Genomic DNA, 26,595 nt, shown 5'->3' on the forward strand with positions numbered 1-26,595 from the left:
GCTTGTCTCGCAGCAGGAGCAGAGCTGGGCACTCCTGAAATCACCAATGGCCCTGTCTGACACAGAAGTTATCAATAAATCACTTCCTTCTCTGAGCCACAGCCTGCTCCCCTAAGCCTTTCAATGCTCACCTTTCTTGTACAGCTTGCAACAAAACACTTTTGTTGACAGCATTTTGCAAAGCTACTGTATGAGGAGGATGTCAGGAGGGAAACAAAGTTTATTGCATTTTTAAGAGTGAAAATGCAGTCATGGTCATATCACACAGATATCCAGCTTGTCCACCTTGAGAACTCCAGTTTTCTTCTGCTAGAAGAACTATCAGCTCCAATATTCTGCTGTTTTTCTTTCTGGAGGACCTTCAAGCCCAAGATGCCCCAAGAAGGGCGAGACCTTCCAAGCCATTTTAGGCTGATTGTGCTGGTTTGGAGCTCTCAGCTCTTATCAGCTGTGCTCTGAACCAGCTCCAGGGAGGCCATGCCCCAGCTGCTCTGCTCCTGGCCTGTTTGCAGCTCCTGATAAAGAGGGTTTTACTCCACTTCCCCTTTGCCCAGGCTCTGCAACAGCAAACATGAGGAACAAGTAACATCTCAGCCATGGCACAGCAAGTTAACAGAGCAAGCCTCACAGAAGTCACTTGGATAACTGATCCAGAGTAAGCAGAAAATATTTTGACAATAAAGCCAGGAAACTTTCAGGTGACAGCATCTGATAGCTATTAAAAAAAAATAAAAATCAAACCCTAACTCCTTGACAGGTCAGAACTCTTTTACTCAGATTTAAGCAAGTGTTTGAGGTCCAGCATCCCAGAACCTGGCCACACATTCTCCAGTCACTCAGAAGATTTTAGATTCAAGCTCCAAAGTCCCTCTCACACTTTGAGCACTGTCCTCTGGACCTGGCAATTGCACATGAGCTGGGCAGGGTTATACACATCCCAATCACACCCCTGCAGGGAGGGAAGGGTTGAAGATGTGGGAGTTTGATCTGGTAGGGCTGCAGTGACTTACTGGGACGTGGCATTTCCTTCTGCCAGGGCTGCAGGCTTAGCAAGTGCCAAATCATTTATCAAGCATTCCATTTCCTCCTTAATTTGGTAGGGGGGGGCGGCTGCAGAGAGCCAAGCAGGCAATAACTCACAGCACTACACTCAAAGGGTGTCAACAGAACAAATCAGAGCAGAGAGTCCAAGCAGATGGCAGGACCTCTTAGGGAGGTCTAGACAAAACCACGACAGCAAAGGTGCTTGGATATTGCAAGCCAGATTTACCTTAATCTCCAGCAAACTGCCATCTGCTAGTGCCAGGCCTGAGCCACTGACCCAGGTGGGACATGGGAGGCTTTGAACATTTCTGTTATCAAAAGGTGAAGTATTTCTTTGCAAAGATTTAGAAGACTGGCACAGGAGCTCTGAAGTTTTCTGATGGAGGTGCAACCATCTGCAAGGTCTCTAAGTGCACAAACTCCTCCTGCCAACATTTCATCTTTCATCTCAACAAACCAAGTGTATGAACTACATCTGCTTCAAGGCTCAGGAAATTGATTCTGATGGAGACAATCCCCGTGTTTGGTTACACAAGAGTGTCACCAGCCAGGAGTGGCACTTCCTTGCCCGGCTGGTGAAGCCAACAGTGAATTCCTGGGCTGCACAGAACTCCTGAGCAGAGATCATTCCCTGGAATGGAGGTTGTTTTCCTGCCCAAACAGGCTGAAGTTCAGGTGAGTGAGGCAGGCATGTTTATAAAGCTAAGAAAAGCAAACAGAGATGAAGATTACTGTTAGGAAACATGACAGCAAATATTTCTTTGAAGGCTTTTATTCTGAACATTTCAATACTATTCCATGTACAAACTCAGGAGTTGAACTACAACTAAGGAGTACAGGGGTCTATGGCAGATTTTCTACCTCTTCTCTTTATTACAAAGGGAAATATCCCCAAGTATTTAATGTTGCACCAGGTCCACTACATTTCACTGATTCATAAACAAAACAAAAAAAAAAAAAAAAAAAAGGAATTTCAGACATTGCTATATTTTACTACAAAACCCACTTCCTTGGCTTTTAAGCAGATATGAAAGCAGAACTTGCTAACAGTCCTTGGGCAACTGATTTACAGTTGGGAGTTATTTCACACCACCATTTGTTGGAAAGATCAGTTACACCAGACTCCTGTTAGGAATAAAGTGTTCTGTGAAATAGCTGCTCCAGTAGAGTGGAACCATGGAACAGATTGTCAGGGACAGCAGCAACTCCTGTGTTCAGCAGAGATGTCACCCCAAAGGACTCATCTCACCCAGGATCAGACACTTCAGTCACTTGCAGGCTCTGCTGAACCATGGAATTCTGAGATGGCTTTTATCTGAGCAGCCCTGAGATGTGAGTCATTGTAACGTTGTAAGGCAATGGCTGATTACCAGAATTATTTTTTCATAATTTTTTCATCATGGAAGATAATTCAAGTGCATTCTTGGTAACTTAGCCAGAGAAGCTGTCACATGTATGGGACATCAAACTGAATGGTAAAACTGCTGACAGGAGTCTCTTAGTTGACCCCTTCCTGTAATGTTCCCTTTCTTGTGGCAGTCTGCTTAGCTGTCAGATCATTTCTCCTTGCCTACGAGGAAGGGCGCGGAAGTGCTGAGCACACATTTCACCTCAGCCCTCACACTCAACAGGATGCAAGCACTGCTCTTGTGGCCACAAGCAGCTGCTCAGGCCCTGCCCAGAGACTCCTTATCTGCATGCTGCTAGAAATCACAAAGCTGGAAAACGCCACTAAACTGGAAAATACCCATTTTTTTTGAGAAGCACTCCAGTGTGCAATGAATCATATTTAGCTCTATCCCAGACCATGCTTCCCTAGGCTCTGATTGACCAAGGCAGACACTTGAGCTGCTCTTTTAATTCTACAGACCAAAGTTCAGCAAAGCAAACATAAGTCACACAAAGCCATTTGTGTTGGTGATGCTCTCTTAGTTACTCCCTGCAGTTCTCAGAGTCCCACAGCCAGTCCATGGCAAAGCACTTCATATTTACCAGTGCAAGGTAAGAGTTACAGCTTGTGGCAGCCTAGGAAGTCGTGTTTTCAACAGATAAGGGACCTCTCTACCATTCAAGAGCTCTCCTGTTTCTGTATCCTTCCTATTTTCTGCCTCACCCTGAGCAGGCTGAGGCACCACCCGCTCTCAGCAGCCAGGGAGGTGCTGTGGGACTGCCCCAGCTCCCCCAGTGAGGCTGTACCTGCTGGAACTGGAGTTCAGAGCCACTGATCCCACTCCAATCCCAGCAGGAAGCACTAAATCAGCACAGCCACCAAGGCAGCAGGGCCCTGCACCTCAGTGCCTGTGAGGGACATGCCCAGAACAGCTCATAAACTGCTTAACTAATTGCTCCTATCCAATTAGCTGAGACACACACACAATCTCTCACTCCAATTCTCTGTCACGTATTTTCCCTCTGTAGGAACACTCCACAATCGCTGCCTTTAGGAATTTGGATCCACTAAGAAGCAGAGAGCAAGAATCCCACCAAAACAGCATTAGGCACCAGAGTCCTCTAATTCCTGACTTGTACAATCAACAGAGGATGCAACTGCTTCCAACTAATGCTGTTACAGCAGAGATTTAGTGGTTTAGGCTGCATTAAACTCACTGTCAGCACAATACATGGAAGAATTTTGCTGTTTGTCATATTTAGAGCAAAGTACTGAATTTATATATTTTGTTCTATGATTCCTTCTCTGGCACAGCTGTGATTCCAAGAGCCATCCAAGCACCACCACAGCAGAACAGCACAGCTGCCATCAGGTTTGCCCCATCAATGAACAATAGATACAAACCCCCTTTTCCTGGTGTTAAAAAAGCAGTTCTGTCCTGGTATCAAGTGCACAGCCTGAGCTGGCAGTTTTCTCTGCATTGTCTTACAAAAGTATTTCGATTCAGAAGAGTATTTATTAATGCCTTAGCTCAGTACAGCAGTGGGCCTGGTCCAAGCTCAGTATTTCAGGGTAGTGCAGTTAAATTAAGTGGCAATCACAGTTCATCACCTGCCAATTAGCCTGGTTCCTTCCCACTCATCAAGAACGGGTCACCTTAGAACAGCTCCACTGACCCACCACAGTAAGCACTGTTTTATTTTCACCCTCACACACACACAGAGGCACATTTCAGGAATCCCTGGAGCCTGGATAGGAGCAACCAGATTTGCAATCATCCCACACACTGAACTCTGATCTCCCACTACATACACAGTGGATTGTTTCCTCATAGCCACTTTGGGGGAAGAAAAAAACCAGCAGCAGCTATATAAAGTTTTCTACCATGAGTGCTGATAGCACAGCAATCGGGCTCCTCCCTGAAAATTCCCAAGGGAAGTTCTGCCCAGCCTGTTGTTGCTGCTCCTTGGTGGCAGGGCAGGGGTGCACAGCAGACACCACACAGATAACAGCAGCTGCACACCTGGGGCTGCTGAGATTGCAGAGCTCGTGACTCTGCCAAACAAACCTTGCAACACTTTTTGGTTTTACACTCCTCAGAAAGCTCCCTCCTCCCAAACAAGTTAACTGCTTGTCCAAAGTCCACCTTTAGCTCCCATTTGGGGTACAAAGCACTGTGCTCCCAAGAGATGAGGCGTTCAGGAGCAAGGTTTCTGCAGCTTTCACCTTTTCATTCCCAAAGCACACAGCCAAGCTGCCAACAGCAACAGCTAATGGACTGCCTTGAAGCTGAACACCAGCACAAGCTTTGCACTTGATCATTTTTTAACCTCCAGTAATGACTCTGTGCAGGACCAGGATCACACTGTGTTTATTGATTGATTTCAATAAAAGCCTGCAAGAACTTTCTCATTCAGATCCATCACCTGCTTTTTATGGCTGAGGCTCCAGCTGGGTACCTCCTCTTCCATTAAGAATCACTACAAACCTGCAGGTGTTGCACAACACCTGTACAACAAGTTTCCTAGACAATGTGGGTCAGGTACAGTTCAAGAAATTGTATTATTGAGTCCATGAGGAGCCTGGATAGCAAAAATATTGCAGTATCAGTGTTTCTGCTCCCAAAATTACATCAGGAACTTCAGCAGAAAAGCAACTCCTAGAATCCAAATTCCTGAATTTTTCTTTTCCAATGAAATGAAAGGAGGAAGTTCAAAGGCAAGGACCACGTGCACCCAGGCTCAGAGGGGTGCACACCCATCTGAGAAAGGATCAGCTCCAGTGTGCAGCTGCAAAAGATACTGGTTCAGCCAGTGCTCCACACTGAATAGGTACAGGCAGAGAAAAATGCAAATCCAACCCCAAATAAACAGATGAATCAGTCTGGAGGCACAGCAGTCCTGTTCCACCGTAGTGCTGGCCTGAAAGCTCCCAGCACTTGTGGCGTGAAGCAGATGAGTTTCATTATGTAACAGTACTCATGTCATTAGAGACCTGGCAGTGGGTCACATGCAAGGTTTGGGGCTTAAATAATGCACAAAGGTGCACTGCCACAATGCCTGATTGAGAGCTGGGCTGCCCAGAGGGATGGGCTTCACCTGAGTGCACAGAACTCCTCAGCACCTGGGGCTGGGCTTGGCACTGCCTGGGAGGTGAAGCTCTGGCCAATTCCTGAGATTCTCCTGTCAGTGCTGCTCACTACAGGGACACCCAAACTAGGAATTCTGGCCTGCTTTTGAACTGATATTGGGGTAAAACCGTTCAGTGCTCAGCTACACACCTGAACAAGCACCAAGGCAGCGTTTATTTAGACACTATGAACAGCTGCAGCCTTCAACTAAGTATTCTGCAGTGGTTCTTTCAACGAGGTGCCTAGAAATGAATTACTTTCCATTCGAGTTAGGAAAAAAAGGCCCTGTAAATCATGCAAATCCATCACCGTGTTTGCCCAGCACAGCCCCAGTTAGCTGAACACAAACCAAACACAGACACTGGCACCACAGGCCACCAGAAGACCTTGACCAGGGGTGCCAATGTAGCTTTTATTAGACAAATTCCCCTCAAAAAAAAACCACTCCTCCCTCAGCAGTGGAACCGAGCTCAGTAACACCGCGGCTCGCAGCCCTTCGCCCTCCAGACCTGTCAGATGGGAAGTGCCCATTGCACAACTGGATCCAGACCCCTCCCAGTGCTGCAGCTTCACCCACGGGCAGGGAGCACTCGCTGCTGCTCCGGGAGGGAGCCCCGCACTCCTGCACCGCAGCCCGGCACCTCCAGGAAGTCACCTCAGAGAAATTCAACGCCATCACTCGGAAATAAACTATTAACGTGTGGGTCTGGTGCAACGAGAGCCAGAGGTGGGCTTGGGGAGAGGCCAGCGGACAGCGGAGCTGGCACCTGGGCACCTGCACTGCCACAGCTGCACTGCAGGCAGCCGCAGCAGCTCCCACATTTCGCTGCAATACGCGATTTTCCCTCCACAGAATGACATTCCAAGCGGGAACACCGGCAGATCGCTTTAGCCTGTCCTTAGAACTACAGAGGCTTTAATACCATTCAAATAAATAACACTAAGCGGCACACGGACGCAGCTCGGCCACCTGCCCGCCTCACCCCCCCCCGTGCCGTGCCGGGCCGGGATTTCCCCCTGGCGCCGCTCCGGCAAGCGCAGCGGAGCCACCCGCGCCCGGCCCGCACCGCCCGGCCCGCCCGGGCACCGCGCCAGCCTCGCCCACCCCGCCGGGGCACGGCCCGCGGGCACCGGCAAGGGCGGGATGCCCGGCCCGGCCCCTCCCGGGAGTGCCCTTCGGGCAGCGCTCCCCGAGCCGGACACCGGCAGGGCGAGCAGCCCGCCGAGCGCGCCCGGCCGCCCTCACGGAGGCACCGCGGGCAGGCCCGGCGCGGCTCCCCCGGCACCGTCCCCGGGTGGCTCCCCCGGCGGAGCGAGGCAGCGGCCCGCCCGCCCCCGCGCCCACCTGGAGGTGCTCCTGGAAGCGGATGGGCAGGATCTGGGCCATGGCGGCGGCGGGGCGCTCCGGGCCGGGCCGGGCTCAGCGGTGCGGGCGGAGCGGGGCCGCGATGGCGGAGCGGGGCCGTGCGGAAGCTGCCCCCGCCGGCGGAAGGATACCGCCGCGGAAGGATACCCGCACCTGCCGCCGGCCTCCCGGCCGCGCGGAGGGATCCCGGAGAGCGGCGCCAATGGGAGCGGCGGCTGTGATGCGCCGCCGGAAGGGACTATTTGGGGACGCATCACTCCCTCCCTCCCTTTCCCCGGCCTTTTTTTTTTTTGCCACATCATGCGACCGAGGGGCCGCGGCGTCATTTCCGGCCCGCGCGCGCGCGGGGTCACGTGGGGCGGGGCGGCGCGGCCGGGCAAGGTGACACCGGGGGGACACCGGGGGGGACAGGGGGGGACATCACTGGGACACGGGGGTGACATGGGGGGGACACGGGGAGACACCGCTGGGACACCGGGGGGAGCCCCTGGACCCCCCCCCCCCGCCCCGGGGTGTCGCTGTCACCGGCATGGGAGGGATGTCCCCACCTCGGGGACACTGAGGGGACACGGATGTCCCCGTGCCCAGGATGTGATGGATCCCACCCCCTCCTCCCAGGGTGTCCCCCTGTCATCGGGATGTGATGGAGCCACACCCCCGGAGGTGACACCGAGGGGACAAGGGTGTCCCTGTCACTGGGATCTGATGGATTCCCCATCCCCGGGGTGTCCCTGTTACCATGGATGGATCGTCCGTCCCCTGGTGTCCCTGTCCCCAGCATCTGATGGATTCCTTATCCTTAGAGCATCCCTGTCCCCAGGATCTCATGGTGGCCCTGGTGTCCCTGTCACTGGGACCTGATGGATTCCCCATTCTGGGGTGTCCCTGTCACTGGGATCTGATGGATTCCCCAATCCCAGAGCATCCCTGTCCCCGGGCTCTGATAGATTCCCCCATCCCTGGGGTGTCCCCAGTGCCTCTCCCATCCCCTGGTGTCCCTGTCCCCACGATCTCATGGATTCCTCTGCCCCTGCTGTCCCTGTCCCTCACCCCCCAGGGCTGCTCTCCCACACTCTTCCCATGCCCCTGTTAATGAGTCCAGCACAGTAATGAAGCTCCACACTTCCCTCTGTGTTTTATTAACTCACACTTGACCTCCAGCACGTAAAACAGGTAAAAACTTAACTTTTTCCTGGGATCAGCACCCAGAGCTGTGTGTGCTGTCACACTTGGCATGGCTGAAATCTTATTTTATTTAACAGCTCACTGTTACTTCCCCCAGATAATTTTTACTTTGTCTTAAATTTCCCATCTCCAAACCTCTGAGAAGCCCTGGAACACGGTGGGGGGAAAAATATCCCTCACTTCTTGCTATGAAAAAAAATGAAAAAAAAAAAAAAAAAGATAAAAAAATCAGCATTAGGATCTGCCAAGTGATTTATAGCCCCAAGGAACAGTGGGCATTCTGTGTACTCATTTCAGGCCCACTGGGTGGTGCAGATGGCATTTGACTCATGAGGGGCTGTGACACTGCAAATATAAATCAAATTAAACAGCAAAACTCAGAGCAGAGGATGAGTCAAGCCCAAGTGCTGCAGCTCCAAAGCAGAGCCTGAAAGAACAAAACCCCTTCCCATCAATCACAGCATGAGAAACAATTACCAGACCCAGCACTTTCTTTATGAGCAATAATATTGTAATATTCCAAAAAAATTCCAATGGTTTTGGAGGCTCTGGGATGCTGGGCAGTGCTGGAATGCTGGAGGTGAGGCAGAGGTGGAATGGTGAATGTTTCATTCAGGCTACAGTAATAAAACACAATCCAGCACTTGAACCAGTGCCCAGGGTGGCACAGAGCACACAGCTGAGGCAGGAAAAATCCCAGCAAGTTCTTCCAATTCTTTGGAAATTCTTACACAAACTGCTCACTCGAGCCCTGGAGCGTTTCAGGATTATTATGGTGATAAAACAGGATTTCTTTATTGAGAAGGAAACAAACTTCATGATGACAAAGCACCACAGCTCCTTGCTCTTTCAGATGCTCAAGGAAAAACGTTTTTAATTCCCTGTGTGCACCTGGTACAGCGCAGCAAGGAATGCAGGTGGGAAATGGCCCTTTGGATCTAATCCTGCAATTGCCCCTTTGGATCTAATCCTGCAATTGCCCCTTTGGATCTAATCCTGCTGCTCCCACCACTACAAGAGCCCTTCCTGCACGTTTTCCTGAGCATGAATTCTGTGTGACCACCATCAGACAGAATAAAATGGGTAAAAAATTACAGTTCCACTCCTTACAAAAATAAACCCCAACCGACCTTGAAGAAAAATTTCATTTATAACAGCACTGAGAGCTCTTTAAGTCAAACAGATGCCAGAGAATTGGCACCACACTTGGTATCAGGGCTTCAGCCACAGCTGAGGCCATGAAATTGTTGCCACTGACCTGCAGCAACGCAAAGCTTGGGAAGTTTTCCCTGCTGGATGCAGCACAGGGAATTGTGTTTGTCCTCTTTGGCACAAGTTTCCCTGCACTCCTGTCAGTCCTTGGGCATTTTGCAAAGAGCCCAGAGCTGCAGAAGCTCCTCCTCAAGCAGAGTTAGCCCAGAGTTACCCCATTTCCTTCTCGGGGCCGCTCAGAGCCTGAGCTCTTTGCTGCTTCCTCTGCAGGTAGCGAGCTCGGGCGTCCTGGATGGATTGTTCATCATTCCTCCTCTCCATCTTCCCTGCAGAGCTCTCTGGGACTCCTTCTGGGGTGAGAGGAGAGGAAGAAAGAAAAATCAACTCTCAGTGTCAAACCCAGCTCCCCTGTTGTATTTGTGATGCCCCCAGGTGAAGGGAGGAATGATGAATCTGGCTCCGTGTTCTCAGAAGGCTGATTTATTGTTTTATGATGCTATTTTGTATTAAAGAATGCTAAAATAAACTGTACTAAAGAATACAGAAAGGATGCTTACAGAAAGCTAAAAAGATAAGAATGAAAACTCTTTCCAGAGTCCCAACACAGCTTGGCACTGATTGGCCAATGAGTGAAAACAACTCACAGCAGAAACAAATGAAACAATCTCCAAACACATTCCAAAGGAGCAAAACACAGGAGAAGCAAATCAGATAATTATTGTTTTCCTTTTTCTCTGAGGCTTCTCAGGTTCCCAGGAGAAAAATCCTGGGCAAAGGGATTTTTCAGAAAATGCAAATGCTTTTCAAAGCATTGCAAGTCCTCCTATTTGTTAAATACCAAAAAAAAACCCCAACAAAATCTCTTTTTTTTTTCCTCCCATGCAGCCATTTGAATGACTTCCAGAGAGGACAGACTGCACCACAGCAGGGAGGGAAAAAAATTCAAAATAAAATCACACCTTAGCTCCCATGTCAATGTTTGCAGCTGGGCTCATCTCACCCCCAAATCTTGCTTTTTATTGTAGCAGAGAATATGCAGCACATGTTCTGCACACCCATTTCTCCTCTAAACTGCACATCCCAAACTCAGGTTTGGGCAGGACAGGACAGGAAAAAACATTGGGATAAACTATCTTTAAAAAATTTCCGGAGGCAGGAGGGAGGGAGAGGAAAACATGCAGATAAGGGAGTGAAAAAAGTCAATACTGCAGCTCAGCCACCATCAGAAATGCACATTCCCCCACAGCACTGAGACCTTGGGACTGCTTCTCACTGAAGGCAAGAGAAGCAGAAAATATTTTCAGTCTAAAAAAAAACAATAAAAAAGAAAATCAAAGGCTCTGAGAGCCTAAAATGTGTGTGAGTGAAGCAGCTACTGCAGCCTGGTCCTGGGGGCTGGCAGGAGAAGAAGAAGGAGCTTTAATCAGCACCCCTTGTTCAAATATTTCTAATTATTATGTCTTGTCAGCTATTTTCATGAAGGTGCCAGAAATACAACATCTGTAAGGTCAAAATTAAACTCCAGTTAATTGGGAATTGCCTGATGAAGTCATAATGTGAAGGGGGACACAGAGAACGTTTCCTTCAGATAAACTGATGAGGCTCTTCTGCATTATTTATAACCAAATGGAATTGATGTTTAAAATGGTGAATTTATACAATAATGCAGGGCAGCAAGAGATGCTGGCCTGAGCACAAGTCTGCATTTTTGCCTTTGCTAAGGAAATGGAAGAGAATCTGTATTTAGTGTACAATAAATGGATGTTTTGGAAGGGTCAGCTCAGGAGTAAAGAGGCCCTTTGAATACTTGGCTGCTTTAGGAACCTGCTGACAGGAGAATCCCAGGAATGCCAAGCAGCCAGATCAGTTAGCAGGCACCAGTTCTAATTAACACTGACTATTTACACACTGCCATTAAATTCATTGAGACACTCACCAAAACGTGAGGCTTTTTCTTCTGTCTATTGCTGGGTGAGGTTTTTGATTTTTTTTTTTTCCTTCCCTCTGCACCACAGCTCTCAGGACTTCTCCCAGGGCATCATTATTTGGGCACCAATGGCTAAATACCCTTCACAAACTTAAATAACCAACCTCAAAATGCTTTTATTCAACTCTGCTCAAGCTCTGCTCTAAGAAACCAAAAGGGGGGAGCGTGGCAAGAAGCACCACAAGCAAACACCACAACTCAACTGCTGGGACAGAAAATAAGGATTGCAGAGCTGTGAGGAGAATAAAATAACCACAACCACACCAAACAAATTAACACTTTCTAGCCCAGAACATGCCATAATAACCACACAGGGCTCCAAAACAACAATGAAAACTTTAGTGATATTTCTGCCTGATGTCCGGGAGAAATGATGAGGAGGATGCATCTTATCAGAAGGCTAATTATGATTATAGTATATTATTCTATACTATATTACATTACATCCTAAGTGAATCTGCCAAGCACTCCACTGCACAGAATCTTGTGACTGTCCCAACACACACACCTGGATTCAACAGTCAATGAATCAAAACACTCACACCAAAATCCAATCACCAATTCCACTCATGAACAACACAGGAGCAGTAAATAAAATAAGAATTGTTTCTTCTTTCTCTGATATTCAGACAACATGAAACCCAGGATATTCTTGGGAAGAACTGTGCCTTGCTTTTCTCTGCAAAGAGGAGAGGGATGAGCCCCGTGCTTACCAAACTGCCTTTTGAGCTCCTCCCTCTGCTTCCACCTGGCCATTTCCTCCTCAGTCACCTCTTCCCTGGCCACGCTGCTGAGCTCATAGGCATCCACCTGGTGCAGCCTGGGCAGCAGCTCCCTGAGCCACTCGTAGCGCACGGGGCACACGGTGCGCACGTAGATCTTGGAGGTGACGGCCACGTCGTGGAAGATGATCCACTCCAGCAGGGTCTCCTGGTTGTAGAGCTGAAAAATTCAAAAGTTGGCTCGCAGCTGGTTTGGTTTTCACAGCCCCACCTGCAGCAGAATGGCAGTGGCTGGGATGTGAGGGGGGGTTAGCAGGTTTTAGGTGTTCGGGTTCTAGAATTGATCAAAGAGCCAGAGGGGAAGCCCAGCCTGTGTCACTCCCACCTCATAACCCAAAACTTGACCAAGCCTGAGGGATGAACACTGCAGCAGAGCCCAAAGCAAGCACCAGGGAGAGTTTAAGGATCTGCCCCTCATTCCTTTTGGAGATGCTTTTCTGCCTTATCAGCAGGCTTTGGGAACTCACTGCGGATGAAGGGTGGATGTAGACTATGCTGCCATGTCCATCCATGGTGCAGAATGTCCTGGCTGCAGATCTGAAAAAAAGAAATTAAAAAAAAAATAACAACAACAAAACAAAACACACATGGCTGTGATTATACAGCAACACTGAACTAAACAAATCAGTAGCACACAGAAAAAAGTTCTCAAATATCTACCTAGAGGAAGGTGCTTCCAGAGCTAAACTGTAAAAAACCATTTAAAAAGTGAAATACAATCTATCTCATTTGCCACAGCAGCACTGCAGGTGTAGCACCACAATAACAACAGGGTTTGGCAGTGAAGCCTTTGAAAGCTGTGATAGCTGGAGATTTCCAAGCCCTTCAGGTGAGTATCTGGAACCACTCTCAGCTGGTGAGTTCATTTCACAGACAGAAAAATGACATTCCTGGGAAGCTCTCCTTGGAATGGTGAAGACAGCCAAAAGCAGAAGTTCCAGCCCCTCCTTCACCTGCAGTTACTACTCTGCTGTTTTTACCAACATAAAACCCCACTTTAAAGTAATTTGCATAATTTCCATTCAGTTCTCCAAACTTCATTCCTTACCTCCTAGCAACATTAACGAAGTATCCTGCACACAGGCATCTCCTCAGTATTTCAGTTCTGGAGCCTTCAAATGTCTCTGTAGGGAAGTCTGGCAGCTGGGAGAAGAAAAAGCAACATGAATCAGGATGGTTCTTCAAGAAAAAGCAGTTAAACCTCTTCCATCCCATGGATTTTAAACTCTGGACATAAACCATGGGGAAAGGAGAAAAACTCTCCTTCTTGCCCATTACCACCACTGTACCTCAGTCACACAAGCAAGATAAAAAATATTCAAGTGGTTTATTTTCTACTGGAGGAAGGCAGCAGCCACCTGGCAAAGGCTCAGCACCCACTACATCTCTTAAATATAAGTTTATACAGCTCAAACATGCCCAGAAATGTTCTGGGGTTTTTTTACCTGTTTCAGTTTCGTGGTTATTTCCCGCAGCTGCCTTTCCACACTAAAAGCAGATTTCACAGCTCTCCAATGGATCCAGTATTTCTGGCACCAGGCTGAAGGAGACTTGCTGAGAACAGGAATATTTGAATTATAAAGAAGCCCTTTGTCAGCTGCTTGCAAAGAAATTTGCCTCTATTTTATTGTTATGGTCACACAAAGGCGAAAACCTACACAGGCAGATACTTTGTTGAGTTAAATAAAAAGTGTCTGGATGGAAATTACAGATCAGAACAAGGAATAAATCTGAAATGAGGAATGAGCACACAGATGTGTAACTGCAGCACACCTGGAAACTGGGAGTTATGAGCAATGCCAAAGCACTTAGTATAAGGGAGAATTTCATACCTTGCTTTGCACTGCTCAAAAATATTTAAGAGGGTTGCAAAGTCATTGCATCCTCCCACTTGAGAGGCAAGTTCCTGGTGTTGAAGCTCAGCCTCCTTTTGCTTCTGAGGATCACCTGAGGAATAAGTTATATCTCACTTAAAGTCCTTTTTGTTCATCACTACCTAATTTTCTGTTTGGTTTTGGCAGCTTTGGCTCTCTACTCCTGTTATTTTTAGATTTGTCTCTCCTTCTACAGCTGCATTTACAGTTGTTCCTCCTGCCTATTGCTGAACAAGAGCACATGGATGCTATTAAATCTGTGATTAATCTCATCAGTCAGCACCAGGCATGAAGAATTCCAGTCTCTAAGCAAGTATTTCTCACTCACAACCCATCCAGAGGCTGACAGGGAAAGACAAAGGAATAAACAAACAGCTCCCAGGGATCAAGAGAGGAAAAACAAGACTGTTGAAGCCAGCCCACCACAGCACCCTCTAATCTACTGAACTCAGCTTTTTCCTGCTGCCACAGTGGTGAGATCTTAAAATAAAGATAAAACCAGTGGATCTGTGAGTTTAGTGGGAAATCAAATCCATCAAATGCAACACTTCCAGAGTGTTCTCTCGGGTTTTAAACCCTCAGAGTCTGATCTCTCCCCCAGCACAACCCATTCCCCTCGGGAGAGGGAGGCAGCAGCAAAGGAGGAGGAGCTCACACCTGGTCGGATGAAGACGTTTTCCACAGACAGCATGGCTGCAATGGGAAGCAGGAGATCCTCACAGCCCAGGGAAGCAGCCTTGATCACAGCACAGGACAGGCTGGGAGGGAGGGGAAACTGCACCAGGAATTCTCCCAGTCTGGTCACATGGCCTCTCCTGAGAGGAGAGAAAAAATAAAAAAAAAAATTTTAAAAAAATTAAATAAAAAATTAAATAAAAAAAAATTTAAAATAATAATTAAAAAATATATTTTTATATATTTACATATATTCACAGGAAATATATATTTATATTATATAATTTTATATATTCACATGGAAAATTATATATATTTACATATTATATATATTTAAATATATTTTCTATATCTTATTCTACATTTTATTCTATATCTTATTCTATATCTTATTATATTTACAGGAAATATATATTTATATTATGCATATACTTATATATTTACAGGGAAAAATTATATATATTTCTATATATTTCTATATATAATATAAAAATATATGTTTTATAGTGAATTAATATATTATATTTAATTATATATTTCTATATATAATATAAAATACATGTTTTATATTGAATTAATATATTATATTTAATTATATATTTCAATATATAATATATAAATATATATTTTATATAAAATTAATATATTATATTTAATTATATATTTTTATATATTATATATTTTAATAGATTTTCTATACTTTTAATATATTTTATTATACATTCTGTTATATCTTATTATATATCTTATTACATATCTTATTATATATCTTATACATTTCTCTGATATCTATTTTTATATATACAGCTTCAATGCAATGATGTTTAAATGTGAATTGGGTAAGAAGCACTTCCCTCTGGACTGTGAGTGCCCACACAGGTGCTGGGGACATGCAGAAGTGTCACCAGCAATAAAATCATCCACATTTCTCCAGCTGGCTCGTGTCTGCTCCATGGCAGGCACAGCCAGCTTTGGGTTTTGTTTTTTTTCATGATTTCCAAGAAGAATTCCTGGAAGTTCAGGATAAGATCTCAGTTCCTGCCTTTGGCTCTTGGATGGCCCTCCCAGGCAGAGCCTGAGCTCCTGAGCCACATCAGTGAGGGATGCAGAGCTGAGCTCATTTAGGAGCTCCAGGACAACTGGAACCTGATTTTCATCTCCCCAACCCCAAACCCTGCTCCATGCCTGCTTTTGCAGTCAGTACATTAAACCCCAGGAAACCTCCTGGAGGTTAAATAAGGAAACATTCTGCTGCTGAGGAGTATCCTTTAGTACTTACAAATTACACAAAACACCAATTTAAGCCTTAGATTTGAAATTCTTGTAGTGAAACCTTTTGGTTTTTACCTGTCAATAGCATTGCACTGGTAAAGTTCCTTCAGAGCTTCCAGAATGTGCCTTTCCTCAGGGGGGTCCAAATAGGGAAACCTAGGGTTAAAAATGAAGTAAGATTTGTTACTTTCATATTTATAAAAATATTTTTTAAATATTTAAATGATAGTTTAAAATTTATTTTAATAAATTTTATTTATTCTTTTTCAAAATTTTAAATTTATTTTCTTTATATTAAATTTTTTAATATTTATAAAAATCATTTTTGAACCTCCCCAATGCATGTCTTCCAATCAAAGTTAGATAATAATAATAATAATAATAATAATAATAATAATAATAATAATAATAATAATAATAATAATAATAATAATAATAATAATAATAATAATCTGGTGTGTGTTCCTGTACAACCTCCAGCTGAGGAATTTCTGATGACAAATCCCAGCAAGGCACACACTAAACTGCATTTTCTCCTCTTGTATGGTCTTAGAACTATAAAATTCCAGAGAGATGAACCTTTTTGAGTAAAAAATGCAGTATTTTAAACATTTAAAGGTGCAAACCCCAGTATTTTAAGGATTTTAAGCATTTAAAGGTGGAAAAACCGGTATTTTAAGAACTGTAAGTATTTAAAGGTATAAAAACTAGTATTTTAAGCATTTAAAGATATAAAAACCAGTATTTTAAGGACTGTAAGTATTCAAATGTATAAAAACTAGTATTTTAAGCATTTAAAGATATAAAAACCAATATTTTAAGGATGTTAAGCATTTAAAGATATAAAAACCAGTATTTTAAGGACTGTAAGTATTTAAAGGTGCAAAAACCAGTATCTTAAGGATGTTAAGTATTTCAAGGTACAAACCCCAATATTTGAAGCATTTGAAGAATCTCAAGGTATAAACCCCAATATTTTAAGCATTTGAAGAATTTCAAGGTATAAACCCCAATATTTGAAGAATTTCAAGGTATAAACCCCAATATTTTAAGAATTTCAAGGTATAAACCCCAATATTTGAAGCATGTGAAGAATTTCAAGGTAAAAACCCCAATATTTTAAGAATTTCAAGGTATAAACCCCAATATTTTAAACATTTTAAGAATTTAAAGGCATAAACCCCAATATTTTAAGAATTTCAAGGTATAGACCCCAATATTTGAAGAATTTAAAGGTATAAACCCCAATATTTGAAGAATTTAAAGGCATAAACCCCAATATTTCAAGAATTTCAAGGTACAAACCCCAATATTTGAAGCATGTGAAGAATTTCACGGTACAAACCCCAATATTTGAAGCACGTGAAGAATTTCAAGATGTACATTTTTACGGGTTTTACGCATTTAAAGGAACGCTACGAACGGACTCGTTGAGTCTGGGAGAGCTGGGAGTTTTGGCAGAGGCTGCTCTGGAGCTGGGGCTGCAGGCTGGAATGCAGAGCAGAGCAGCAGCAGAGCTGATTGAAGTGGAGCTCACCTGATGACATCGTGCACCGAGAGGCATTTCAGGGTGAGGATCACAGATGTCAGGCTGCTCCTCCTGATCTCTGGCACGGTGTGCTGGGGCATGCACTGCTCCCAGAACTCCCTGCTGTACACCCCAAAACTCTTCCCTGCCGACGTCCGCCCGGCGCGCCCCGCTCGCTGCTTGGCTTCGCTCCTGGCCCCCCAAAAAAAACCAGCATTGAAACATCTCATCCCTTCTGGTACAGCCAAAGAAACAAAAAGTGTCTCTCTTTACAGATGGAACAGTTATTCCTGAAAAATCCAGCTGGGCAAGAAATAAAGGAGAATTTCTCTGTGTTTTTTGGTGATATTCAGCCAGCACTGCTCAGACCTCAGACAGTGCAGATCCTTCCTTGATATCTGTGACTTTTAGGAAGTTGTGTATCCTGAACCACTTTTTACTTGGTCCTAAATTGGTTAATTAAAACCAATTAGAGTGGTTTCAAACCTAAAAATGGTTTTTAAACCTTAAAGTGTTTTTGAACCTTCAAGTGTTTTTAAACCTTACAATGGTTTTCAAACCTTAAAGTGTTTTTAAACCTTAAAGCGGTTTTTAAACCTTAAAGTGTTTTTAAACCTTACAATGGTTTCCAAACCTTAAAATGGTTTTTAACCTTAAAGTGTTTTTAAACCTTACAATGGTTTTTAAACCTTAAAATGGTTTTCAAACCTTAAAGTGGTTTCAAACCTTAAAGTGGTTTTTAAACCTTAAAGTGTTTTTGAACCTTACAATGGTTTTTAAACCTTAAAGTGATTTTAAACCTTACAATGGTTTTCAAACCTTAAAATGGTTTTTAAACCTTACAATGGTTTTTAACCTTTAAGTGTTTTTAAACCTTACAATGGTTTTCAAACCTTAAAGTGTTTTTAAACCTTAAAATGGTTTTTAAACCTTAAAGTGTTTTTAAACCTTACAATGGTTTTCAAACCTTAAAATGGTTTTTAAACCTTAAAGTGTTTTTAAACCTTAAAATGGTTTTTAGACCTTAAAGTGTTTTTAAACCTTACAATGGTTTTCAAACCTTAAAATGGTTTTTAAACCTTAAAGTGTTTTTGAACCTTAAAATGGTTTTCAAACCTTAAAGTGGTTTCAAACCTTAAAATGGTTTTTAAATCTTAAAGTGTTTTTAAACCTTACAATGGTTTTTAACCTTAAAGTGTTTTTAAACCTTACAATTTTTTTAAACCTTAAAGTGTTTTTAAACCTTACAATGGTTTTCAAACCTTAAAGCGGTTTCAAACCTTAAAGCGGTTTTTAAACCTTAAAATGGATTTTAAATCTTAAATTGTTTGCAAATTTTAAAGTGGTTTTTAACCTTAAAGTGGTTTCAAACCTTAAAGTGGTTTTTAAACCTTAAAATGGATTTTAAATCTTAAATTGTTTTCAAACCTTAAAGTGGTTTTTAAACCTTAAAATGGATTTTACATCTTAAATTGTTTTCAAACCTTAAAGTGGTTTTTAACCTTAAAGTGGTTTTTAAACCTTAAAATGGATTTTACATCTTAAATTGTTTTCAAACCTTAAAGTGGTTTTTAAACCTTAAAATGGATTTTACATCTTAAATTGTTTTCAAACCTTAAAGTGGTTTTTAACCTTAAAGTGGTTTTTAAACCTTAAAATGGATTTTACATCTTAAATTGTTTTCAAACTTTAAAGTGGATTTTAACCTTAAAGGGGTTTTAAACCATGGGGTTTCGAGGTTGCTGCCTATCTTTTGATTGATTTTTTGAACACAGAGCATTGTTGCCAGAGCAGCTCCCAGGAACAGCGAGTGAGGGACATTTCTCACTCACTTTGAGATGGGAACCACCTCCAGGATGTCCAAACCCACTCGGGGATTATGGTTCAACTGCTTCACAAAGCCACTGTCCACCACATACCTGAAAAAAAACAATTCAGAGAGGCAAAAAACAGGGCTCAGCAGGGAACTGACAGGTGGATTTAATTTAAAAAACCACATTTATTCTACCTAGACCCTGGTTATTGAGTAGATTTTATTTCAAAATAGGTTCAAAATTATTGGTCACCTCTAAGACTATAATAATATCAATGGTTTTCTTACTACACACCCAAAAAAAAGGCAATAGTAGCAGAATAAATGTGTTTTTTCAAACCCAGACCTTTCTGAATTATTCCCTCTGTTATGAGAGACAGAAATCAATACCTGACTCCTTCAATGGTCAGAGATGTTGCAGCAATGTTTGTGGAGACCACACATTTTCTGATGCCTCTGGGAGCTGGCAAAAATATCCTTTTCTGTTGATCTAAAATGACAGAAAATGATGACGTAAAATAACATGACAAAGTAAAATAAAGCAATGTAAAATAAAGTAATGCATACTAAAGCAAAATAAAATGTAAAATAAAGCAAAATAAAATGTAAAATAAAGCAAAATAAAATAGAAAACAAAGTGAAATAAAGTAAATTAAAATCAAGTAAAGTAAAATAAAGTAAAGTAAAATAAAGTAAAATAAAATGTAAAATAAAGCAAAATAAAGCAAAATAAAGCAAAATAAAATGTAAAATAAAGTAAAATAAAGTAAATTAAAATCAAGTAAAATAAAGTAAAGTAAAATAAAGTAAAGTAAAATAAAGTAAAATAAATAAAATCAAGTAAAATAAATAAAATCAAGTAAAATAAATAAAATAAAATAAATAAAATAAATTTAAAAAATAAAATAAAATAAAATGTGACTTCATCTGGACTCTCAGTTACTCAATACCTCCTTCCTAACTGAGGATCTTGAAGCCATATCCAGTGGATCTGGATTTTGACTGGAGGCTCAAGCAGAGCAGGCTGAAGTTTGATTCAGGTTATGATGACCACAGTGAAACCCCACCCCAAAGGGCTTCATCACCACCCTTTTCCCAGCCCAAGCAGACAATCTGATGAGGATGAAGCCCTGCAGCTCAGATTGCTGTGCTGAGGTGAGATTTTGGCTCTGACCTGTGGACATGGAGCCATAGAGGGGCAGGATGAGGAGCCCCTCCACAGCCCGGTCGTGCACCTCGTACCGGTAATCGATGGACTCTGCTCTCTTGAAAAGCAAATCACACGCTCTTTCTATCTCATTCTGCCCTGAAAGACACACAAGAGTCACCTAATTAGCTACAACTCTGCATTCCTGGTTTGCAACACTGTTAAAAAAAATTGTTTTGTCCATATGCAGCACTGCCAGCATCATTAATATAAGGAATTAATGAGAAGGGGTTTGGGAGGTGACATCCAGCCTTTCCACAGGGCCTCCCACCAAGGACATGCCTTAAAATATTATATATATTACATATCATTTTATTAGATATTAGATATTAGATATTAGATATTAGATATGGGCCTGGCCCATGCACTGATGTAGGATTTCACAGCTAAAAGAATTCATCATTAAAATAAGGAATTAATGAGAGGGGGTTTGGGAGGTGGCATCCAGCCTTTCCACAGGGCCTCCCACCAAGGACATGCCTTAAAATATTATATATATTACATATCATTTTATTAGATATTAGATATTAGGTATTAGGTATTAGATATTAGATATTAGATATGGGCCTGGCCCATGCACTGATGTAGGATTTTACAGCTAAAAGAATTCATCATTAAAATAAGGAATTAATGAGAAGGGGTTTGGGAGGTGGCATCCAGCCTTTCCACAGGCCTCCCACCAAGGATTTGCCTTAAAATATTATATATCTTTTTATTAGATATTAGATATTAGTATTAGATATGGGCCTGGCCCATGCACTGATGTAGGATTTTACAGCTAAAATAATTCATCATTAAAATAAGGAATTAATGAGAGGGGGTTTGGGAGGCTACATCCAGCCTTTCCACAGGGCCTCCCACCAAGGATATGCCTTTAAAATTAGATATATTTTTATTAGATATTATATACTAGATATAATATTAATATTAGATATGGGCCTGGCCTATGCATTGATGTAGGATTTTACAGCTAAAACCATTCTTCCTCCCTGAATTAACCACAAACTAAACCATGCAGACAACACAGAGTCAATCTGGTTATTCCCAAAAGGCTCTGAAAAGCACCATTGCACAGGACTTTGTGCATCAACCTGCACCTTTCCCTTCTCACTGCTCTGGGAGACACCTGGCAGGCTCTGGAAGCTTTTCTGCTTTGCTGGCAGTGCCGTGATTCACCCAGGAAAACTCTCACCTGTGAGGAAAACCAGGATGTCACCTTCTGGTTCATTTAAGTGAACATCCAGGGCGACCTTCACAGCCTGGAACAAACAACAAACAAGCCAAAATCAGTTGAAATCCCATTTAATTCTTGCTGGGACTCACCATCCCAACTGATCCTCCCCTATTTCCTGCAGAGATGCTGAGAACACAACACAGCAGCTCATTCCCATGCCCCCCCCAGGTGAAAACCACCCCAGAGCAGAGAGAAAACAAACCTCTGTGACATAGGCAGAGCTGCCCACATCCCTGGGGCTCAGCAGGTTGCAGAATATCTCCTTGACAGGGTAACTTCTGCCCGGAATGTGCAGCACTGAGCAGTGCCCAAAGAACTCTGAGAGCTTCTCCACCTGCAGGGTGGCTGACATCACCACCACCTTCATGTCTGTCCTCCTGCCCGCCGGCTTCTCCTGCAGGAACAGCTTCTTCAGCAACCCAAATAAAATATCCTGGCAGGAGAACGGGAACAGCTGATGTTAACAGCCTGGTTTTCTTAGAAGAGCCTGACAAACTTGGAAGTTGGATGATTTTACCCCGTGGATAGAGTGAAAATCACACATTACAGGCCTGAGTACTCTGAGGAAAACACACTTTTGCCCTGGGCATTTTGGTTTCTAGAGTTTAATGGTTTTTTTTACCAGCTCTCCTCACAGCACCAGTGTAACTCAAACCCCTTTGTTTTTCATTTTTACACTCTCTTGGTCAAGTCATTTGTGAGAAGTTACCTCAGATCCATTTTTCATCCCATTTTCCAGCACTGTGTGTGCACTTTTCCTTGGTTTTATTTATTGCTACGACCTCAGCAAGTTTATTTCACTCTGTGCTGCTCTGAAATACAAATCTGCTCCTTCCACCACTTCAGCTCAGTTATTTTGCAATTCCCTCAGATGCCTGAGGGCAAACTGGGATTCAGGAGCTCATTTTCCCTTTTTCCAGCTGGACTGGGAGATTGTTTGCTGGAGCAGGAGGTTGTCTGACACACAGCACAATCTCCTGGGGTCTCAGTGACCTCACTGTCCCTTTGCTGGCCACAGAAGGGTCAGGGTGACCTCTGAAAGCTTTTGGGACTCAGGTCTAGATGCTTCCATGGACCCAACAGCCATAATCTCTTTGCACAGTCACACACACACCCTAAAAATCATTGGGCCTCAGGGCAGGAGAGGTGTTTTGGCTTTTTTTTTGGTGCATTTTGTGTTGGTTTATTTTTTAAATTAATATTCTAGAAAGTCTCTTCTGGCTTCAAACTCCTGGAAATTTTAGGAGAGTATTCAACAGCCAGCAAAGTTTTAACTGCATTTAAATGCAACAACTACAAAAACTCCAACACTATTAGAGGCCACATCTTATTTTCAGTTTATGCAGCATGGACTGAACAAAGCAGCACTTCTGTGTTCTTAGCACAGCAAAAGGACAAAGCACGTCCAAGGAAAGTCAGTCAAAACCCCTGGGGGTTGTGCTGAAGTGAAAGGAAGGGATAAACAGAGCACAGAGAAGGAGAAACAGTGACCCAAAAAACCAACTCTGAGGTGACACTCACAGTGCTGAGGCTCCTCTCGTGGGCTTCATCCAGAATGATGATGCTGTACTTGCTGAGGAGGGGGTCAGCCAGGATCTGCCTCAGCAGGCAGCCGTCAGTCATGTACCTGATGGCAGTGTCCTGCAAGGTGCAAACAGTCACCTGCCAGCCTGGCTCTTATCTCAAAGCAAACACTCCACACACACATCACACATCTGTCCAGCACACCACAAGGATTTTCCTTAAAAGACAGCTAAAGGTCTGGCCCATGCATTGATGTAGGATTTTCCAGCTGAAATAATTCTTACTGTGCTCATGCACAGCAGCACAAGGGGTGCTTGGCAACATTCCACCTGCAAGGTGCCCAAAAACCTCCCTCAAATGAGCCAGGGGACACCAACAGCCCCTTCCCAAATCTCCCCAGCCCCCTGGGTCACCCTGGCACACCCCCAGGGAACCCCAAGGATGTTCATTAAAATATATTTAAGGGCCTGGCCCATACATTGATATAGGATTTTACAACTAAAATAATTCTCAATTTGCTCATGCTTGGCAACGTTCCACCCGCAAGGTGCCCAAAAACCTCCCTCAAATGAGCCAGGGGACACCAACAGCCCCTTCCCAAAGCTCTGGGGCAGCCCCCAGGTCCCCACCTCACAGGTGCAGTCCTCGAATCGGACCTGGTACCCCACGAGGGCCCCCAAGGCACAGCCCATCTCCTCGGCCACCCTCTGTGCCACCGAGATGGTGGCCACGCGCCGGGGCTGGGTCACACCGATGGCTCCGTGCCTGGCCAGCCCTGGGGACACACACAAGGGCTCGGGTTGGAAGGGTGGAAAACGCCAATCGCTCGGGTTTTAGCGTTTGAAAGGTTTAATAGTAATAGAACAGCCTGTTGCATATTCATACAGCTCACACATGATGCATAAATTCCATTCAAACACAGGATTCTGTCTGGGCAGTGTCAGCTTCTTCCTCTGAATCCTAACAGCGCCTTGGAGGCGGGAAGAAGTTCATTTCTCCTGATAATGGGGCAATAAATTCTTTTTCTCTGAAGGATTCAGGTGTCCTGTGGCTGCTATCTCAGTGCGAGTCCTTTCCTTAAAAAAGCATCTTACATAGCACAGTTCCTATTTTAACATTTTGTTATAACCTAAAACTGTATTTACCACACTACTTAAGAGAATTAATGCAGCATTACTTTCTAACACAACACATATAATATTCATTTGAATATTTGCTAAAAGCCAATCATAAATTACACATTTTTCACAGAAGGGACATTAAAGATCATCTCGTTCCACTCCCTCTTGGGACACCTTCCACAGTCCCAGGTTGCTGCAAGTCTTCTCCAGCCTTGGATGCTGCCAGGGATGGGGCAGATTCCCTGGGCAGCCTGTGCCAGGCCCTCCCATCCTCGTAGGGAGAAATTCCTTCCCAATATCCCACCTGACCCTGCTCTCTGGCAATGGGAAGCCATTCCCTGTGTCCTGTCACTCCAGACTCCTTCAGGGGCTGGGAGGGGGCTCTAAGATTACCAGGAAACCTGCGCCAGTCCCTCCCATCCTCACAGGGAACAATTCTTTCCCAATATCCCACCTGACCCTGCTCTCTATCAATTCCCTGTCACCCCAGACTCCTTCAGGCTCTAAGATCACCCCTGGAGCCTTCTCCAGCCTGAACACCCTCAGTGATTGTGGCACACGGGCTTGTGCTGCTCCAGGTCACTTTATAACACGTACATAACGTACACATGGCCACAGTTTGGGGTTTTTTTTATTTAAAAGGTTTAACCGAGCCACCTCCTCTCACCACATCCCAGCCCGAAGCTGCGTCACCCGCGAGGGGACCGGGGCACAATCAGATGAGTTTATCGGTGCTCGTGGCCCACATCCGCATCCCGCGGAGCGGCGGGGGGGGTTCCGTTACCTGCCTCGTAGAGGTACCTGGGCAGCTGCGTGCTTTTACCGCTGCCCGTCTCGCCGGTGACGATGAGGAAGGGCCGCTCCCGCACGGCCTCCACCAACTCTCGGCGGGAGCGGCGGATGGGCAGGGCGGGGCCGTCCATGGCGGCTCCCGGGGCTCACCTGGGGCTCACCTGCCTCACCTGAGGCCCCGCCCACGCGCGCGCCCGGCGGGAACCCCCCGTGCGCGCCCCCCGCGCCCCGCCGGTACCGCACGGCCCGCGCATGCGCGCCCCGCCCCCAAGTTCCCCGCCTCCTCGTTAAACCACGCCCCAAGTTCCCCGCCTCCTCGTTAAGCCACGCCCCCAGTTCCTCGCCTCCTCGTTAAGCCACGCCCCCCGCGCAGCTTCCCGCCTCTTCCTTAGGCCACGCCCCCTCGCTCTCCCCTCAGGCTCTCGCGGCGCCTCAGAGTCAGGGAATTGCCCAAAAAATGATAAAAACCACCAAATTACAAAATGCGAAGGGTTGGAAGGACCTCGAAATCAATGATCCCGCCAGATCAGGCTGCTCAGATGTATTTCGTGACCAAACTTGAGTCTTGAGTCCACACGTAAATGTCCTGATGGAACGACCCTGATTAGAAAAACACATTCTAAAATCTAAGGGACAAGAAACGATCTCGAATTCTGTTATAAATCAGAGTAATATTCTCTTATCATAGGTCAGCTAAGTGTCATATTGTGTTACATTAGGCTGTTACACAACATTGAACAAAACACAATTGTACACATGTAGAAAATAGTAAAATATTGATAAACAAACCTGCTGCACCAAAACTTCTTCCTTGAGAGAGAAAAAGTTCTTTATGTTGGGTCTTTTTATACTTTCAAGCCTAATCAACAAGAGACGAGATTCAATCTCTGAAACAAAGCAGCCAACACATCTAGGAGAAGTGTTAGAAAAAACAAATTCCTTGTTAGAATTTTACAAGTTTAGGGCTGGATATGCTCCAATGATTTCAGACTTAGGGGCAGCTTAACAAAGCTGTGGAAAAAAAAAAAAGGATACCCTTGGTAGTGGACACAAAGAAAGCAGAATTTAGGGGACATCTGGCAGCACTGCCAGGATTTGTAAGAAACTGATAAACCCAACTCAGCTCCAAGTGGGTAAAAGGTAATTCTGGTCATTCTGTGACCACCCACCCAAGAAACCCACTGACCCCAAAGAGAAAGACTCAGCACGGCACTAATTAGCGTCAGAAGCAAATCATTAACTGGTAGAAGGTAGAATACTAATTAACAAGTGGACTGTGTGACCGGTGGCAAATTAACACTAATTCCTTTGTGTGCTAAAACGTGAAAACAGTAAAAAGTTTTGATGGTTGGGGTGCCTGCTCTGTGAGGTTCACCCAGGCTAGGCAAGGCTGAAATAAATAATCAATGTCCCTCTGGTACGTGCTGGTATCGCCTTGTTGTGCTCCGGGTAACAAATG

The 26,595-nt window shown here is 44.4% G+C and overlaps 2 protein-coding genes across 7 annotated transcripts in view; both read right to left on the reverse strand.

Annotated features, from left to right (window-relative positions):
- Positions 1-7,102, reverse strand: part of CLTC (clathrin heavy chain) — a 30,433-nt gene extending 23,331 nt beyond the window's left edge. The window contains exon 1 of one of the 2 annotated variants that reach the window (XM_054647075.2): positions 6,910-7,102. In XM_054647075.2, coding sequence (XP_054503050.1) covers positions 6,910-6,951 — 42 coding nt within the window. In that variant the 5' untranslated portion in view covers positions 6,952-7,102. The remainder of the gene's footprint in view (positions 1-6,909) is intronic. The other variant, XM_054647076.2, reaches the window with a different exon arrangement.
- On the reverse strand, positions 687-25,391 carry DHX40 (DEAH-box helicase 40). Of its 5 annotated transcripts, XR_008535412.2 has the most exons (18): positions 25,129-25,391; positions 23,853-23,998; positions 23,221-23,340; positions 21,902-22,132; positions 21,658-21,724; positions 20,433-20,564; positions 19,649-19,748; positions 19,278-19,364; positions 17,455-17,637; positions 15,993-16,073; positions 14,628-14,785; positions 13,929-14,043; positions 13,542-13,650; positions 13,145-13,239; positions 12,564-12,633; positions 12,028-12,256; positions 9,374-9,677; positions 687-1,746 (listed from the first exon to the last, which is right to left on the reverse strand). XR_008535412.2 is itself a non-coding variant. In XM_054647079.2 (17 exons), exons 1-17 carry the CDS (start codon positions 25,265-25,267, stop codon positions 9,538-9,540), a joined length of 2,199 nt encoding a protein of 732 aa, XP_054503054.2. In that variant the 5' UTR covers positions 25,268-25,391; the 3' UTR covers positions 8,041-9,537. The 5 variants fall into 5 exon arrangements, 4 of the variants coding, with proteins under 4 accessions (XP_054503054.2, XP_054503052.2, XP_054503056.2 ...); XM_054647079.2 differs by lacking the exon at positions 687-1,746 and having other exon boundaries at positions 8,041-9,674; XM_054647077.2 differs by lacking the exon at positions 687-1,746 and having other exon boundaries at positions 8,041-9,677.
- Between the last annotated feature and the right edge of the window lie 1,204 nt (positions 25,392-26,595).

Source organism: Agelaius phoeniceus, chromosome 20 (assembly GCF_051311805.1).
Source record: "Agelaius phoeniceus isolate bAgePho1 chromosome 20, bAgePho1.hap1, whole genome shotgun sequence".
Classification (NCBI taxonomy): Eukaryota; Metazoa; Chordata; class Aves; order Passeriformes; family Icteridae; genus Agelaius; species Agelaius phoeniceus.